Source organism: Magnolia sinica, chromosome 7 (assembly GCF_029962835.1).
Source record: "Magnolia sinica isolate HGM2019 chromosome 7, MsV1, whole genome shotgun sequence".
In the NCBI taxonomy this organism is placed as follows: Eukaryota; Viridiplantae; Streptophyta; class Magnoliopsida; order Magnoliales; family Magnoliaceae; genus Magnolia; species Magnolia sinica.
The window spans coordinates 74,648,636-74,668,899 of NC_080579.1; the positions used below are offsets into that span (position 1 = coordinate 74,648,636).

General features: G+C 40.9%; 1 protein-coding gene across 5 annotated transcripts in view; it reads right to left on the minus strand.

Moving 5' to 3' along the window:
- Positions 1-19,824, minus strand: part of LOC131251449 (phosphoribosylaminoimidazole carboxylase, chloroplastic-like) — a 97,627-nt gene extending 77,803 nt beyond the window's left edge. For all 5 annotated transcript variants that reach the window (XM_058252145.1, XM_058252144.1, XM_058252146.1 and 2 more), the window contains exons 1-7: positions 19,674-19,824; positions 19,066-19,310; positions 17,977-18,192; positions 17,743-17,854; positions 14,263-14,325; positions 14,031-14,169; positions 7,820-7,875 (exon numbers count right to left, since the gene is read on the minus strand). In XM_058252145.1, the coding sequence (XP_058108128.1) occupies positions 7,820-7,875; positions 14,031-14,169; positions 14,263-14,325; positions 17,743-17,854; positions 17,977-18,192; positions 19,066-19,286 (807 nt within the window). In that variant the 5' untranslated portion in view covers positions 19,287-19,310; positions 19,674-19,824. The remainder of the gene's footprint in view (positions 1-7,819; positions 7,876-14,030; positions 14,170-14,262; positions 14,326-17,742; positions 17,855-17,976; positions 18,193-19,065; positions 19,311-19,673) is intronic.
- Between the last annotated feature and the right edge of the window lie 440 nt (positions 19,825-20,264).

Consider the following 20,264-nt stretch of genomic DNA (forward strand, 5'->3'; position numbering starts at 1 on the left):
ATTCATCAAACGTCAGGTGTGCACACACCACAGCAAAATGGAGTTATTGAGCGTAAAAACCATCATTTACTTGAAGTATCTAGGGCGTTATTATTAGACATGAAGGTTCCAAAGAGTTTTTGGGGTGATGCCATTTTAGCTACATGTTATCTTATAAATCGGATACCCTCGTTGATATTAGGAGGTCAAACTCCTTTATCTGTCTCGCATCCCCAATGTCCTTCATTTTCCCTTCCTCTCAAAATTTTTGGATACGTATGTTTTGTACATCAATTTGATCATGTTTCCAATAAGTTTAGACCCAAAGTTGTAAAGTGTGTATTTCTAGGATACTCAAATACTTTGTGTGGCTACAAATGCTATAATCCTATCACCCGTAGATGATGTGTCCATGGATGTCACCTTTTTTTAAACTACTCCATATTTCTCAAATGATGAGAAGACATTGCAATATTCCAAAAACTCTAACACCCTTCCTATGGTAACAGACACCAATTTACCTAGAAAGCAAGCCATAGAGTCACGTTCAAAACCTCCACCATTGTAAGTCTACTCCAAACGTTCCAAGAGAAGTACTAAAGAGCCTAGTAATGTGCCCTCCGTCAATTCTACCAATCCATCTGAAAATCCTCCTAGTAATGGGCCTCCACCAAACTTGTTGAATGAAGCTGATCAACCTATTGTTGTTCGAAAAAGTATACGTTCTTGTACTCTAAATCCTATTTCCAATTTTATTTCATCGAATGGTCTATCACCTTCATTTAGACAGTTTGCTTTTCCTTGTTGTTTGTGCCTGTCCCTTGATCGTTTCAGGACGCTCTACGTTCTAATGGGTAGAAAAGAGCTATGAAAGAAGAAATGATTGCACTTCATCAAAATTAAACTTAGACTTTGGCTAGATTGCCTACGGAAAAACGTGCATTGGAATGCAAATTGGTATATACTGTGAAGTAAAAGTCTTATGGCACTGCGGATCCTTTAAAGGCCCATTTGGTGGCGAAAGGATATACTCAAACTTTTGGAGTTGACTACTCTGAAACCTTTTCCTCGCTGGCCAAGCTTCATTCAATTCATGTGGTGATCTCTATTGATGCAAATTTGGATTGGCCCATATATCAACTATTTGTAAAGAACGTGTTTCTTCATGGTGATTTTTGAAAAAGTATACATGGAGCAATTGTTTGGCTTTGTTGCTCAAGGGGAGTCTGATAAAGTCTCTCAGCTAAGAAAATTGATTTATAGGTTGAAGCAGCCTCCATGTGCATGGTTTGACAAATTTAGTAAAGTGATAATGCAATTTGGGATGAAATGCAGTAATGTTGATTACTTGGTCTTTGTTAGGCAGAGTGAGATTGGTATTTTGGTTCTTGTGGTTTATGTGGACGACATCATCATTACTGGAAATGATGGTAAAGGCATATCTGAGTTGAAGAAGTTCTTGCAGCAACACTTCCGTACAAAGGATTTAGGCCATCTTCGATACTTTATGGTATTGAGGCAGCTCAATCAAAGTTGGGAATTATTTATCGCAAAGGAAATATGTTATAGACTTGTTAGAAAAGTCAGGTTTACCAGAGGCTAAGCCAGTTACAACTCCTATGGATGCAAACTCGAAGTTAAGTACAGGTGAAGGATACTTGTTTGATGATCCAGGCAGATAACGCCAGTTGGTTGATAAATTGATCTATTTAACTATTACACCGACCGGATATTACTTATCCAATTAGTGTAATTAGTCAATTTATGCAAGCCCTCGTGTATCTCATATGGAAGTTGTGGTCCGGATACTTAAATATTTGAGGGGCACCCCAAGCCGTGGAAATCTCTACAAGCAAAATGGACATCTTAGAGTGGAAGAATTCTCTGATGCAGACTAGGCTGGATCTCCTTCATATAGGCGATCCCCACAGATTATTGTACCTTTGTAGGAGTTAATCTTGTTACTTGGAGAAGCAAGAAGCAAAGAGTCCTTGCCCGTTCTAGTGCTGAAGCAGAGTATAGAGCCATGGCCCATACCTCGTGTGAACTTGTGTGGTTGAAGACGTTGATGTATGAGTTAGGTTTTGTGGTTGATACTCTCATGAATCTATATTGTGATAATCAAGTTGCATCACATATCACCAATAATCCAATTTATCATGAAAGGTCCCAAGCATATTGAAGTGGATTGCCACTTCATCCGAGAGAATGTTGCAAACAAGGAAATATCCACACCGTTCATCAAATTTGAAGATCAAGTTGTTGACATGTTCACGAAAGCTTTAAGTCAAGCTCATCTAAACAGGTTTTTAAATAAGTTGGGCATTTAAGATATATGCTTCATCTTGAGGGGGAGTGTTAGAATGGTCACACATATAACATGATCACACGTGTCATGTGTACGTGGGTCACACGTGTGATCATTCTGTTGGGGTTTAATTCTTATGCATTTGGGTTGAGTGTACATGGGCCTTTTGAGTCTTTGGTAGTGTGCTTCTTTATGTTTTTTGCTATAAGGGTGTTCTTGTAATTTCATCTCCAAATTGAAAGCCCTAGTAATAAAACAAAAGAGGGTGGGCGTGTGGAGCTTCTTATGCTCTCCACTCTCTCTACATTTTCTCTCTCCTCCTCCTTCCATTCTTTCTTTCTTTTAGATCAATAAGGTGTTTTAGTCAGTGAGCTTGAACAATGGATTGGGCACCATCTGCTGGTGACATCTTTTCCTTTATTCATGATGACTTGCCGCACTCATAATAACTTAATAACGACATCCTAGCACAAAGAGTATACCAGAGGAGGAGGAGAGCCCCAACAGCTTCGTTGTAGCTAGATAATTTTCACGTTGGACCCCCTGGTGGGCGGAGTTTCTAGCCATTGTAGAAGACCCCACATGCATATGCGTGCATCTTTGAAGGGCTCACACTGGGAAGATGCATGTGGGTTGCTTAACTGGGAGATTTCGACCGTTGGATCGCTATGACACAATGACTGGATGGTTGGATCGCATGGACAGCTTGATCAGACCATTGATCGTGGACCATCGTCATCACTGAACACCATCAAATATTACATACTTTAGAATTTCATTTTTTTTTAAGCTTAGATTAGGCGTTATTCCAATTTATTTCATATTTGGTACTCATATTGTGTGTTTTAAGAGCTTTGGGACGGAACAAAAGGGAAAAGTCGTAATTTGGTAGCCCAATGTCCATTTAGGGTTGGACGTCTAGCCCTTTAGGGTTTTTTATGCATGATATTTTGAGAAAAAGAAGAAAAAAAAAAATGGTTCTTCCTCCTCCCCATGTGTGATGCATGGAAATCTCTTGTAATTAGAGATCTTTTGATGTGATTCCAAAGTGGTGCGAAGCCATGAGTTATCCTGTAATCTTCTCTCTTCTACAACAAGGTATTTACTTCCTTCACTTTCTTTTCTTATTTTCTTCTCCTTCTTATTATCTCAATACATACCCAACCCTCACCAATCCAAACCCATCTAGAACCTCCGATGCCTAAGTCGGACATGGAATCTGGGTCTAGTAAAGCATAGGGTTTTGTGCGTAGAGTTGTGTGTACCTTTCACCGTTAGGGATGCTCCTATTTATAGTTGAAAGAGGGCGGTGGCGTAGGTCGTGATCTCCCTACTTAGTAGATGTGTGTTGTAGAGGGATTCGTATCCCAAATATGTCATGGGTATCTCCCGAGATCCTCGGCTGAGATCTTGGGCAGATCCGTATTGTAGTCGTCTCCCGAGATCCTCCGCTGGGATCTCGGGTAGATACAATCGATACAATCGAAACCAGTGGAAGCACGTGGTAGGAGGCCAAGGTGGAGAGTCCGAGGTGATGGCTGTTTCGAAGAGTTTGCCGACCTGGATTCTCTAGTGAGTTGTGGTCGAGTTTTCCCTTGGTATCGAGCAGATGGTCGATCTGCCGACCTACCCTTGGGATTCATGTCCGAGCACTAAGACCGAGCTCCTTTCCTTAATGGAATGTAGGCGGGATCAGTGATGACCATCCTCTTCTTCTTACCACACAGGACAGGGTTTCCCTGAGGGTAGTAGCTCGGAAATGGATGAGACCGTGGAGGGGCTCGGCATCTGATGGGAATGTAGATACTTCATCTCCTAATGGTTGAGCTCGAGGGGTAAGTCGTTTCCTCGACAATGGCTGCTCTCTGGCTGTTGAGGGGCTCCCGGTCATAACTAGTACTGGCTAATCACGCGACGAACACAGAGGTCCAAGTTGACCTCTCTTCCTTTGCTAGTCCATTTTTAACCATAACAGTAGCCCCCCTACTTCTGAGCTTGCGTAGTAAGCTCGGGAAGTAAGTCGGTTTAGTAAGGTCGGACCTTCTTGTGCGTGGAGCGTCGAGTCTACTCGTCATTAATGCTTAATAAGACAGTAGGCGCAGAGATTGAGGCGGATCCGCAATCATGGTATAGCATGCTCGAGATAGCATGCGTCGGCTCGAGGTCACGTGCACTGGCAGGGCGTCTGCTCGGATATCGGCTTATGGGGCGCTGACGCATGGCGCTTCTTGGGGAGTTGAGCCGTTCAGCGAGTGGGAAAGCCCCACGTGGCCAAGCACGGGCGTCAAAGAGTCGTTTCATCTACTGCATTAATAGCGGGCATTTATCATCATACAGTCGAATTCCTATAAAAGGGGGATGCCCTAGCAGTGTGAGGGGTATTTGCTCTGTCGCCCCTCTACTTCTCTCTGCCAAACCGAACTTGACGATTCCCAACGAGCCAGAACCCTTCTTCTCCGGTGAGCTTCGTCTCCTCCGTCTTCTTCTTTTACTTTTCTTTTGGGTCCCCGTCTTCCGACCATAACCTCGGCCAAACATGTCAAACCCGTCGAACCAATGGGAGGAATCAACAGCGTTCCAGCACGATGGGGAACCGGAGGATTGGGATTTGCTGGAGAATCCACCATCTCCACTCGTGATGATGAGCGATAAGGATTTCCAGACGTCTCACAGATCGAGGATGGCTGCTCAGTCCTCGGTTGAGCGGCCCATGCATGTTGAGGGGTCCGCCTCAGTAAGGGAAGAGGCCGTCCAGTCTCCAGCGGAGTCAAAAGAAACCAGCCTGATTGGGTCGACACTGAAGGAATCCAACCTAATGTGGATCAGGTCGAAGTACCACATTCCAGACTCAGTGGTGCTCCAAGCTCCCACACTTGGCGAAATTCCAAGTGAACCTAAGGATGGTGAGGTGGCCGTGTTCCTGGTCGCCCTTCAATGCGGCTTGAGACTCCCTTTCCATCACATAATTAGGAAGCTCCTCTTGCACCTAGGGCTAGCTCCTGAGTAGATAATTACGAATACCTGGAGAGCCTTGGTAGGGTCGTTCATTCTGTGGTTCCAGCTCGAACAGCCCGAGCTGACCGTGCAAGAATTCCTCCACCTGTACTAGGTGAAGTCCAACCTTCGCCATGAGGGTTGGTATTATTTTTCGGCTTGGGCGAACACGGGCAAGGCCATCATTACGGACACCCCGACCTCAAATAAGAACTGAAAGAATAAATGGTTCTGGGCGTCAGGAGACTGGGACGCTCTAGCGACTTCCGGGCTACGACCTCGGGTTCCGACCCGTTTTGCTCATCCAGGTGGGGTACATCTAAACTGACACTTCTCTTAGCTTATTATTTTTTTGTTCTCATTTCTAATTGTAGTGGTCTTTTGGCAGTTCTGCCCAAGTATCCTTTCAGGGTGAGTGAGTCGGAGCGCGACCGTATTGCCGAGGCGAGATCGATTAACGCTAGATCGAGATCTTGGAAGCAATTGATCACGCCTGAGCTGCTCTATCAATCTGGTCTTGCCCCATCTGTATCAGGTATATCCTAGTTTACTTAGTCAGAGGTCATTCTATCTTTTTCTGTTGCTGATCATTTGCTTTTGTTGTGCAGGGATGGTTGACCAGCCTCGCTTCAAACGTCGTGCTCCTTTTAAGGCTGAACTGGCTCAAAAGAAACAAAAACCACCCCCCGAAGATGAGGGGAATTGCCCCTTCATTCACAACAAGCTAGTCGAGCTCGGCTGCAGACCCTGCCGCCACTCTTGCCACCATCACTTCAGACCCGCTAGTGGTTGAGGTCGCCCCAACAAGGGAGGCAACCCCTGTCGTTAAAGCCCAACCCACTGAGGTTCAGGTAGAGCCTATCCCTGAGGCTTAGCCCCCCATAGCCCAAGCTCATGCGAGCAATTCAGTTGATCGCCAAGAGGGCGAGCCCCAGGGGGTTCTGAAGTCCGTGTCCATCATGACAAAGGGCCTCCTTCCGTAGATAGCTCGGCATGTTCCCAATGCCGAGTTTACTGAGGCGATGGAGATGCACCAGGTCACTGTTGTGGGCCAAGTGGCCGCCCTCTTCTACAAGGTAGGACGTTTCCCTTGTTCCATATTAGTTGTCTTTTATACTTAGATTTTTTCTCTAGCGTGAGTTTCTTTTTAGCTTGCCCCTGTTTTCTTGTCTGCTCGTCGCGAAATGATACTCGTCGGGAAGAAGTGTGAGGAGGCAAAGGCGAGTCTTGTAGCGAAGACCGTCGAGGCCGAGCGGCTCCGATCTGCTTTGAAGGAGTCTGGGGAGGAGCTTGCAGCTCTGAAGATCCAAATGGAAGCTCAAGCGGAAGAGGCCCGAAAGAAGTAAGTGTGGGCGGAGGAAGAAGCTCGACAGAAAGAGGCCCAAGCAGAGGCCGATTTGGAAGCAATATGTTCGCTTCTGAAGGAAGCCCAGGAGAAGGCTGCTAGGTGGAAGGCCGATTTGGCTGAGGCGAAGGTTAGTTTTGAAGCAAACTGACGGAAGCCGAGGTGTCTATCCCGGCAGCTCGGGCATCGGCGGTGGAGGAGGTCAAAGCCTCCAAGGAACGGGCAGAGGAGAAGGACCTTCTCTACAACCTCGGTTACAAGAAGTGCTTCAAGGATGTTAAGGGGTTATACCCCGAGCTAAACCTGAACCCCCTTGAGGGCAGCCCCAATGAGGACTGATCCCACCGGAAGCCGAGGACCCAATTCCTACTGAAACTGAGCAGCCGACCTCAACGGGACTTTAAGCAAGCCTCTTTAACCTCTTTTTTTATTCCTCCTGCATATGTACACTCCTTTTATATTAATGAAAAGAGAGCTTTATGTAGCGATTGTTGTGTACGGAATTCTAAGTAGATTTAGCGGGTCGGTTGGCCGTTCGTTGGTCATAGTGGTAGGCCGAACGTATTGGTCGAGTAGGAGCGTTGGGGCAAGCTCTTGAGCTCTTCCTTTCATTAAGGGAATTCTGCCTTTGTAGGACAGATGGACTAGTTGCAATGACCCTGTCATAAAGGGCCGAGCAGTTTACTTAGGAGGATTGTTTTCCTTTGCACTAAGAGATCCTCGTTTGTAGATTATGCAATCCAAGTAATGTTATTAATTAGTGGTCTAACCTCTTCTTTAAGGGTCGGATGACTGGTGAGGAGTATTTTTCCCTTGCACTAAAGGAAGTCCTTAATAAACCATGTAGTTGAATTGATTAATTGTCCGACCTCGTCTTTAAGGGTCGGGCGATTAGTGAGAGGGTTGTTTTTCCCTTGCACTAAGGGAAATCCTTAGTGGACTCATGTAGACCGAATATTCTAGACAGTGAATGTAAGTTTAAATTTCCCAGCGAATGCCACATACAACATCAACAACTCTTCAGAGCTCACCCAGGTACTCTGATATCTCAAATGCCATTCAGGTAGTAATTTGCTAAGCCAATATCGCTACAGAAAAATACCACGAGAGCACACCTCATGTAAAAGGTAATGGACTTCGAGATTACAGTATCCTTCACATCTTTGGAAAAGAAATGCTCATGAAAGACTAACCTTCACAAATGGTGCCCACCTTTCAACGTATAAGCCTCGCTTGTATCCTCCTAGCACTGCATGAGGAGAAATTAACAATAAAATTGCAAGGGGTAATCAACATGCTGCAACTTGATGTTGTTATGTTATAAAACATGACAAACGGCTATAAAACAAATAACAAGGTAGGTGAACGAACAGAAGATAAATTAGATGAGGCACTATACAATGGTAATCAATACATTAAAATATATAAAGAAGTGTGATGCAGGACATGGAAAATTAAATATGATATGCAAGATTTCAGGCTTAGATCCTACCAATTCAGAAACAATCACACAAATTCCACCTCCCACATAAAAATCCAAACATTCAATTAAAAAGGGGAATCTATGCGGGTCCAAGCCGACATAAGCTAGGACTGGACCAATAAAAATTATAAACCAAACGATGTCAAAGGGAAATAAAATCAACTACTCATGCATAAAAATCAGTCCCTAATCCAAGGGATTCCCTAATTTCAATTCAAAGAACCCTAAAGTGATAAAAAGGGGCAAATCAATTAGGGATCATGTAATCTAGGGTTAGGATTCATGAAAAACGGCTATGAGAGGATAAAAAATGATAAAAACCTGAGCCAAAAGATGATCCCGCGTGTGGACAGCAACAATGGCCCAGACGGACGTGCGTGTGATCCCAGCCGCACATGTGTGGGGCCCACTATTCAGAAAAAGGTCACCTTGGCCCTGGTCGGCCAGGGATAGACTCCAAATCCCCCAAATCTCAGCTCGATCCGATGTACGGTTTGTGCGTGGTGTTCCACCGAAGTTTCAACTCGCCTGCGGGCCGAAATCTGGAAACCTGCTGTAATGAAGAAATCTAATGCAACAAAAGGATAAATTCGAAGTACGGACAGTGGGGGAAGATGGAAAAAAAAAAAGATGATGGAAGATGGGGGTGAATTGGGATCGATGTGGCTTCGCACCACGGTAGTTAGCCCTTCGAAAAGGGAGGGCTTCGCACCCACTTTTGAATTCTTCCACAACTCACGAAGAGAGCAGAAAAATAAAGCAGAAATTTTTTTATTAACTTCAATCAATGAAAAGAACTACAAGAGGTGCCTATTTATAGGAAAACCCTATACCCCAAAACTCGCACCATGTGCGCAACCTATTACTTGGCGATGAAGTAAACTAAAATAAAAACCAAACAAAGAAATCTAAAGCGTTCACGATGTTCTAAATAATAACAATAAGCAAAACCTAAAATATGAAATCAATCCGACTAGCAGGCCATGATCATGAGATCCCATGATGGGCTTTTCTTGATTATGGGGCCCATTTTTTTGAACAAAAATTCCGTCTTCTAGCATGGGGGCCCTCCCTGGACATTGTCATCGATCCAGATCGACGGTGGGGCCCTCCTTCATGTGTACATGCGTAGGGGGCGGCGTGCGTGCGCGTGATGTCCCCATCAAAGTGTTCCCAGAGTCTCCAGGCATCACCTAGAGCCCTGGCCACTCCAAAAGCCCTTGCTGGATGTACCTCACTAACCCTAACAAATGTCATATAGAAGGGGGAAAATGAACCAAGGAATTTACATTTCATGTTCATGTGAACATGAAATTGGAATCTTTTTTGAAAACTTAATGACTCACTAAGGGTCCATCAACTGCAGGGTGTGCCAAATCGGTTACGTATCGGCCGTATCGGCCGATACGTAACGGTAACGGTGCGAACCGTTACCCGTTTCGGGGCCGTATCGGCCGATACGATTTTTTGTACCCGTATCGGCCGATACGGGCCCGTTACGGGGTGTAACGGCCGTAACGGTAACTTTTTTTTTTTTTCATTTTTAGCTCATTTTTTGCTGTTTTTTTGAAACCTCTTGCTTCCAAACTGTTTTTCACTCCTTCTACTACTAATTTCGACCAACCTTAGCTAGGTATTTGAGATAAAAACACATTATATCACAGATTTTTTTGAATCAAAGCTCGGTGGGCCATTTTTCAGAAATTCGTCAAAAATAGGTATTTATACTTTTTTTAATATGTTTTGCTGTTTTAATCATGTCATATGATGTGTTAATCATAGTAGAACATGTTAATGTACATTTTACAGATTTGGGGTGCCATTTAATAAATTTTTATTATTTTTTTCTATTTACGCATGAATTTTGGCCCCTTTTTTTTAAATTCAAAAAATCAAATTTTAATGGTTGTTTTGCTGTTTTAATCATGCCATTTGATGTGTTAATCATAGTAGAACATGTTAATGTGCATTTTACAGATTTGGGGTGCCATTTTATATTTTTTTAATATTTTTTTCTATTTACGCATTTATTTTGGCCCTTTTTTTGAAAATTCGAAAAATCATTTTTTAATGATTCTTTTGCTGTTTTAATTAATTCATATGATGTGTTAATCATAGTAGAACATTTTAATGTTCATTTTACAGATTTGGGGTGCCATTTTATATATATTTTATATTTTTTTTCTATTTACGCATTTATTTTGTCCCTTTTTTTGAAAATTCGAAAAATCATTTTTAATGATTCTTTTGCTGTTTTAATGATGCCATATGATGTGTTAATCATAGTAGAACATGTTAATATGCATTTTACAGATTTGGGGTGCCATTTTATATATTTTTTTATATTTTTTTCTATTTACGCATTTATTTCGGCCCTTTTTTTGAAAATTCGAAAAATCATTTTTTAATGATTCTTTTGCTGTTTTAATGATGTCATATGATGTGTTAATCATAGTAGAACATGTTAATGTGCATTTTACATATTTGGGGTGCCATTTTATTTTTTTTATATTTTTTTCTATTTACGCATTTATTTCGGACATTTGTTTGAAAATTCTAAAAATCATTTTTTAAGGATTCTTTGGCTGTTTTAATGATGTCATATGATGTGTTAATCATAGTAGAACATGTTAATGTGCATTTTACATATTTGGGGTGCCATTTTATATATATATTTTTTCTATTTACGCATGAATTTTGGCCCTCAAAAATAATTGCAAACACCTAAATGTAAGATATTTTCATATTACATTCATTCTAATATATCTATCATTGATAGTAGATAGTTAGAAAATTAAATATATGAATTTTGTAGTCAAATTCAGGTTATCTGGTTCATAAATTCATCAGACAGTCCGATACAACTTCTCACCAAAGAGTGGACCGTTACACCACCATAAACATGTTCCAATTTATAAATGAATGCATATTTGGAATGCTTAGAATATTCCGGATTTAATCCATATTTTTTCATATTTTTTTGACAAAAAAAAAAAATTGCACCGTTACGGGCCGTTACGCCCCCGTATCACCGTTACGCCCCCGTATCCGTATCGGTTTTGGAGGTCACCGTTACGCCAACCGATACCGATACGGGACACCTTGATCAACTGCAACAGCAGTGTATCAAGCGGATCAACACCCTCTAGCACCCAAGCTACTTGACATAATCTGCCCTTTGGCTAAAGGATACATGGCTAATCTAAAGGACTAGCAAACAAATTGCCAATGTCCAGATCCACCAGACATTGAAGTAATAGCTCCACTTACCATCTTAAACAGACCATACTAAATGAGTACCATCTCCAAGACTAGAACATGAAGGTGTTCAGGCTCAGGAAAGACTATAAACTAACTTCACATGTACAGTTGAAGGGAAATGGTTAGCATCAAATAACTGTATCGGTGATGTATAAAACATATTTTACTGGTGAAGTGGCCTGAAACAAGGGAAGGACATGGCTGCTCATTGCCGAAAGGTCTTTTATTTGTGATGAGAGAGAGAGAGAGACATTGTACCTCATATTATCAAGGGAATAAATGAGTATTATGACAGCATTACCCTATGAGAACAAGTTCGCATAGTAACGGGTGAGAAGTGAAGGAAGAAAAAATCCAAGGCAGAACATGTATATGGCATAGTTGGAAGAAAAGTGATCAAGAACATGGACACAGATACGTATTGGTTATCGCACGGGATATATTGTATCGCATCCTTGGGATACAAATACATAAAGGCTATCGCATGGGATATATCGTTTATATCGGGTAATTTATCATACCTTTTAGGAAACATAGGAAAACATTGGGAAATGGTTATATTTTTCAATGAAACTTTAGGGATTGTTTAAAAAGACAATAGTATACACTTTTAAATCATAACATCTCAAAAAATAAGTGCACATAATAGGTTTCCTTTGTATAGGGTCCTAAGTTATGTGTTGTCTGACTAAACTAATGCAACTATATTCAAATTGAATGCATAACATTTAGAGTGCATGTGATGATCATTTCATCAAACACTTCAAAATTAGTTTCAATTGATAGCTGGTTGAAAGAAAATTTTGAGAAAAATTAATATTTTAATAATTTGCATTAATTTTTGATTTTTTTTAAGTATTTTTATTTTCTAAAAATTGACAAGAACTTAACAAATCAATAGATTAGCCCTCATACATGCATGACTTCATGTTTGGAGTGCAAAATTACAAACAATTTGGGAGAAATTGGGGAAATATCGAATTTTCTCTAAATTTTTCCAATTTGGACCACCTACACTTAAATTTCAAAATTAGAGTGTACGTGATAATCATTTCATCAAACACTCCTGAATACTTCGAAATTAGTCTCAATTGACAGCTGGTTAAAGGAAATTTTTGAAAAAAAAACATGGCAAAAATGACGAACCAATGGATATCGAAATCAAAGTTTCAAGTCCAACTCGATGATTTTTTATGCAAAACATGAAGAACCGATGGATTTATGACCATTTGACACTGATTTAACATTTTTTTTTTAAAAAAATGGATTAGAAATTGAAAATGTTCACAAGATCAAACATGTGGGATATATTGGCACTACCCGTGCGTTTCGTATCACACAGGATGGATACAAGATTTATCGTGGGATATATCAGCCAATATCATCAATATTTAAAACATTGTTTGTTATTTGGTGCTCTTTTCCCTATTCAAATATGAAACTTAAAAAAAAAATAATAATAAATCTCTGCACTAATGAAAACCATGTAAAAGAGAAAGAGAACAAGTTCCTATACTTCTTCATATTCATTTTTTTTTTTAATATGAAACCCATGATTTCCCACATAAACCACATTTTTTACTCCCATGCTTCTCTATTTCAGAGAAAAAAGTACATTTTAATGTTTTGATAATTTTAGCCAATATTTCAAACAAGCACCAAATGGTGGCCTTTTGATTTGCCAGTGAGAATTTTGTAAATTTAAGTCAAGCCAAGCAAATCCACAAGAGAAGTAGAGTGTCAAACAAGGATAGGAGCATGAAGATTCAATCATGCATGAACACAACTAGTCAACAAAATAGATAATTGAGGGCCTGTTTCAATTGGTAGTAAACTAGGGGAAGCATTCAGTTTACGTCAACAAAACATTTGCACTTGCTTGGGAAGTGCAAGATGCCACGGCAAAATGTTTTCTTTTACCTTTCCCGCCTCAACAAGAGAGAAAAAACTTGGAAGGGGAAAAAATCAAATTTAAATGACAAAATTTGTAGGGGAAAGAGGTTTGTGGAATTGCAACCCAAACACTTTCAAATGCAAAGGAAGAGCATTTTCCAAGATTTCTCTTAAGAAAACAAACAAGTACAAAGGGTTTGCCCTACCATTGATGTCAGTTTACCGTCCTCTTATGTCACAATTTGCTTCCCCTTACATTGCCCTAGTTTACCCACAATATAAACAAGCCCTTAAGGGCATGTTTAGATATCACCAGTTTCATGGAAATGAATGGAAATGGAAAATGTTTTCCATTTATGCAACAGTTTGAGATGTTTGGATTGCAAATAAAAGGACGAATTTTGCATAGCAATCATTAAACTTTCCCATAGTTTGGATTCTTTGGCATAAGAAACTAGGTGACCATTGTCTCACGAATATGAGATTGACATTAGTTAGCCAAACAAAACCTGTAAAAATGGAATCCATGTTTCAAATTTCAATATTTCTCATGAAATCATTACATAATTATTACCTTTCCTCTTCTTTTTCCATAGAATGCATGTATCAAACATGGCCTAAGAGTATTACATGGCTGATAATTCAAGTTTTGAACCCATGTCAAATAAGGTGATGCCTAAAAATAATGATGTTGTAGCCTCGAATACATGGAATTAATATGATAATATTAGCTGATTTGCACTTGGCATTGTGTTATGTCTTATTACCAGAAACGGCAGAAGAAAGCTCCTCCTCCTTGTGAGCAACAGCATTCCCACGCCCATCATAAGCTAGCCTTTTGCTTTTTATCATCAGGGGATAACCAAACAAATCCCCTGCCTTTAATGCACTTTCAAGATTATTTATCTGTCTTAACCAGATTTGCAAAAATTAAAACCCTTCTAATCACAATTTTTCAAGTTTTAAGAAAATCAGCAAGCACAACTTCTAAATTCTAACCTCCATAAAATCTGGAATTGGAATTGCATGCTTGGAAAAGTGAACCTTCTGAAGATATTTGTCCTGTAATTAAGGAACAAAGCAGAACACCAATGAATAACTTTTTTAATTTGGATAAGCAACTCAATGGATAACTTTTGAACAGAGTAAAAAGAAGGCTACAAGTGAAGTCTGGAGATAAGAAGTTTAGAGAAGACAAAACTAAACAAAGATATTGTCATACACATGGTATTCAGTAACAGTAATGGCCGGCGTAACAGCAGGCCATATGACTATTATGATACCGGCCGTAACAGCTGTTCTGGCCCTGTAACAGTAAGATTTTTTTTTAAGGGAAAAATATATCAGCCCTATATCACCCAATACATGCCAGTATCAGCCCTTACGGCCATTACAGACCCCTTTTTTTTGTAAATTGGACATTACAAGCCTGTATTACGTAACAGGTCCCACCATTAACATTACGTAATGGCTGTACAGCCGTTACGTGACCATTTTTTGATACTTCGATCATACATGATGTAGATTTAAAATAGGAGAGAGAGAAAAGAAGAATGTGTGGAAGCTTACAAATGAGAGTTAACAAGCTAGATAATAATTGTTGTACTGTAACAGTGTTACTTAGAGTCTCACTGGCTATGAGTCAACACATGAACGCAATACATGCGCAACCCCAGCATACATGTTCAAAATTGAAGCTTAAAATCATCAGCAAACCATGGAAATAAGGCTTTATTGCTTTTTCATAACTTGCAAAAAGGCCTGTATAAAGGTTAAATTTTCCTCCTCAAGTCCCATCATGTGGAAGTACAAGTCGATAGGAATGAAACTCAGCAAAATAACCTCTATCATTTTCTACGGCATCACATGAACACATGTATTATTATATATGCATGTACCTAACTTTATAAAACAGATCGATTAGCTTCTACATGTACGCATAATATTAGTTCATATCCATATACACATGTTGTGCATCAGTTCGGGACTTGGGGTCTCAATGCATACTCTATGGTAGACGCACTGCATTTCCAGCCATCCATTTGCTTTGTACACTATGGGCCCACCTGAGAAGTGAAACAGACTTATTTTCATGCCAGAGGTTCTTTTATTCCACCAGATGGTCTCAAATCCCACACACTTGTGAGATATTGACCAACTGCATTAGGTTTAACAGCCATCATGTGTTTGTGTGTGGAATCATATATATTAAAAGCATCAATTACATCCCTTTTGGAATCCGCCATTTACGCCCACCGTGATAGAAAAAATGAATCCACGCTTTCTACTGTTGGCAATACAATAGCAATGTCATAGGTAGGAATGAAGGGTGTATTTATCAGACAGTATCAATGCCCTTTTTGTAAGCAACTTTGAGACCCTATTTTACTTTTATTTTTATCCCATATTTAGGATCTCTTTTTCCTTTTTTCCTTATCTTTCTCAGTTTCTCTTGACTTTTCGAAACATGTCATAACAATACTTCCATCCATATAATAAGAGAATATAACAAATACGGTACAGGTGCGGTGATTTCCATCTGTGTACTTCATTGGCTACTTGTGACTCATGCCGAAATCAGGTGAGCCAAGGTGAATCCTGGACAGAAGTCCCCACCTAGTGGTTGGCATAAGCTGAATTTTGACATCTCATACATAGGCAACCTAAAGCATTCTGATATCTACGGTAATGCAGGGGCATTTTTACACCGGGCTCGAGTGGGGTAGCCCGTGGGATGCGGGGACACACTCAGGGTGGATGACGCATGTGATTTGGGGCATACGGGGGAGGTCTCGTGTTCGAGACTCCTCACCGGGGGTGATTAATACGCATTTCACACCAGGCTCGAGTGGGGTAGCCCATGGGATGTGGGGACACACTCGAGGTGGGCGGCCCATGTGATTTGGGCCCCACGATGGGGGTTCGGTCGAGGTTCTAACCCATGAGATGTGAGGCCTGGGCTATGAGATAAATGGATTAATTCATCATACTCTAACAGTTCGAGCTTTTAAAGCAAGTGGTTAATTGTCCTACATCAAATTAGTATCAGAGTGGGAGGTCTCGTGTTCGAAACTCCTCACTGGGGGTGATTAATACAGGGGCATTTTCACACCGGGCTCGAGTGGGGTAGCCCGTGAGATGCGGGGACACACTCGAGGTGTGTGACCAATGTGATTTGGGGCACACGGGGGAGGTCTCGTGTTCGAGACTCCTCACCAGAAGTGATTAATGCGCATTTCACACCGGGCTCGAGTGGGGTAGCCCGTGGGATGCGGGGACACACTCGACGTGTGCGGCCCATGTGATTTGGGGCCCACGAGGGGGGTTCAGCCAAGGTCCTAACCCATGAGATCAGCCTAGGCTATGAGATAAAGAGATTAATTCGCCACACTCTAACAGTTCGAGCTTTTAGAGCAAGTGGTTAACCGTCCTGCATCAAATTGGTATCAGAGCGGGAGGTCTCGTGTTCGAGACTCCTCGTCGGGGGTGATTAATGCAAGGGCATTTTCACACCGAGCTCGAGTGGGGTAGCTCGTTGGATGCGGGGACACACTCAAGGTAGGCGGCCCATGTGATTTGGGGTCCATGAGGGGGTTTCGGCCAAAGTCCTAACCTGTGAGATGTGGGGCCTGGGCTATGAGATAAAGGGATTAATTCGCCATACTCTACCAGTTCGAGCTTTTAGAGCAAGTGGTTACTTGTCCTGCATCATATGGTGTTCTTTGTAATGATACAGGTCAAATTCCTTGATGTTTCTCCAAACCAAGTGGAACAGGAAATTCTTTGCAAGTAAAGGGAAAGGCTTTCATGGAGGCGGCAAAGAGGATACTTGTACAAATAAATAGATTACATAGAGTATGATATTGAAGCCTATATATACAACTATTAAACTACCCTTAGCATGCATATGCACTAGTTTTACATGCATACACAGCACTGTGACGTATTCTTTTACAAGACTAGTTCCACATGCATGCCCATAAAGTCAAAAACCTAAGAAGAGATAAATAACAGTTACATCCAACATTTGGAGTAAAATTTTGGTGTTTTTCCGAACCTATTTTACTCCTCTTTTTTCTTTTTTCTTTTTTCCTTTTTCTTTTTTTTTTAAATTTTTGAGAGAAAAAATTATGAAAATCAAGAGTTTCGGATTACTAATTAAAATCCCCAAGAGTGATCACTATCCATCAAGCACAGAGGAGAAGAACAAACACCATCAGGATTAAAAAGCCCCTTCCTTAACAAGTGTACCAGCCAACCAATTGACTTCTTAGGGGACATGTTGTAAATATGACTTTAGACAACATGCTTTTACGATTTTATTTCTTTTGCTACAAAACAAAAGCGATATATTGAATAGTTTTCACTTGATGACCATCTCTGTGTTATTCTAGTTTTTTGCCTAGTTTCTAACAATAGCACAAATGCTACACTCAGAACTGAATTCAAAGATTAACTCTTTCAGTAATGAAGACTTGCTTGGATTATCCGAATTGTAGAAGCGTTGGGTTGACAATCTATTCCTTGCCGCTCGAGTTTCTCCAGTGTGGCGACATCAACATGCTCAATTTCAACAGTCAATACTCCACATCTAAATACCAAAAGAAAAAATCAGCTGTCAAAGTACATAAATTGACTGTATGTAGGCATAAAAGAGGCATATAGAGCAACTCGGAGATAACATATTCAGCTCCAATCTTCAGACGCCCTCACCTCTTTGCAAATTCCTGAACCATATCACTGTCATCAAAGCTTCCAACCATGTGGTGAAATGATAGTGCACTTGCTGGGCAGTTTTCAAGGGGATCCAAGATCGTGATTTTGATGGCCATCTGTGAAGCTGCCTGACAAAGCATACGACCCAGTTGTCCTCCTCCCAAGACACCCACAACTTTCTCAGACAGTCCATGGATTGATACACCATCCATTCTACATACATAAAAGTAGATGTCATGCATTCCTATATATATAGTACAGAAAAGTAGATGCTACTTAGAAACAATCAAAACGAACAAGATAACTTCATCTCTATACCACTCCCACAAATAAGGAAAACAGTTAACAAAGAATCAGGTATCATGCTTGTGAGTATAATAGTTCATCGACGGGATTCAACAAGAACCAAATTTTGTGATTAATACCAAACATCCTGAAAGAAATGGAATTTAGTCTTTTGCCTAAAAGGTAGAGATGCCAAGATAAATGTGGTGAGAGAGATTCATTGAGGATTGCATCTTTGTGGTTACCCAGGCAGACAAGATGCACTAGCATCAATCAATGTTTCAATAAGGATGGGTTCTTTTCATTACTATCTTGATCGAGATTTGGGACAAAATTAACTGCCAACTGCTTTATGCAGGTAGCAGTTTCATTCACCGGGCACTTGGGAAGCCCACCAACAACAACTCAGTGGTACGCCCAAACACTACCTAAAATCAATGTTTTCATAATCGTTATCATATCACAAATCGTAATAGAGGCTGAATTGTATCGAATTCCAGATTCTATCGCAAATCATAAGAATTTTTTATTTTCTTTATAAATAATAATAATAATAATAACTGAAAATTTACAAATGAATCAGAAAAAGTAAGAAAACAAATCAATCATCCATTTTCCATCAATATGCACAAAGTAGCATACCATGACATTATCAATTGAGAACTGTGTAACAGATATGTATGTATCATAGTAACTCATAATATAGTTTAGATAATTCCACACATTCCCGTTTCTACATTTTTAGTATAATTTCAAAAAGAATTTTTTTTTAAATGCAATTAAATCGTAACTAACCAGTACCTGTCATCACAGCCATCAGATGGTCCAGAAGAGCAAAAAATGTGATTTTTCTGCCGGAATGATGATATTCTGTCACCGCCCTTTCTTCCAACAGGTGCAGCGGAAAACCCCAACTCACATTTTCGTCTAACGAAAGCCGGAGCATGGGAATTGGAACAGAGTGCGGGGTCATGACAACTCCGGCCGCTGCACCATGAGGAGGACATGCACCGGAGAAGCATCGCGAATTTCACCTAAATCGTATCCTTGAAAAATGACATCATTTGATATGAAAAATAAATTAGAAGAAATGAGAGAACAAAGAAAGGGGGAAAACAGCAAAAACGATTACTTTTCAATATGAACAAGTGGGGCACATGGTTCAGTAGCCCATACTCCACATCATTGGCCTGTTGGGCCGCACCTCGGAAATCTTGTTGATAGGACAATCGCAGCGGTACTGCATGTGTCCTGCAACTAGGTTGTCGAGGAGGGGAACAGAGAAAGAATCCAAGAAAAAAATGGATATGGTCTATTGATGGTGGGTCCCAACAGAAGAACGTTCTGGATCAGTGAAAAATCGGGCCCATTCCAATAAGTCTGAAAGCAGAGCATGCAAGTAAGCTTACAGGGATGTGTTTCTCAGGCGCCAGAGAGCTGTTGCAGCGGAAGGTTTTTTTGAAGCCCAAAAACACCGCAAGGCGGGATTGGTAAAGGGATATGTTGTATTTATACATGGAACTGGACGTTCCGACTCGGACGCTCACAGTCGGGTCGACTCGAGACTCGGCGGGTTGTTCGACCAGCGGCGGAGCGTAGCGTCGTAGCGTTACGGCGCGGATTGGGTACTCACCTCACCAGAACCTAGCTAGAGACGGACGGACGCGGATGGAAACGGATTGGCTACTCCCCCTGACACCAGCCCCGGGGCTGGTGGTCGGTGCTCTGTGGGCCCCGCCATGATGTATGTGTTTCATCCATTCCGTTCATCCATTTTTACAGATCATTTTATGGCTTGATCATGTGGACCACACCACATGAAAACAATAGTGGTTGGATATCCATCGTTAAAATCCTCCTAAGGCCCACTGTACTGTTTATTTGACATCCAATATTTTGATTAGGTCATACAGGCCCATATGAAGGGAAAAAACAAAAATCATCTTGATCCGAAACTTTTATGGCCACAAAATATTTTTTAATGGTCAACGCTCATTCAA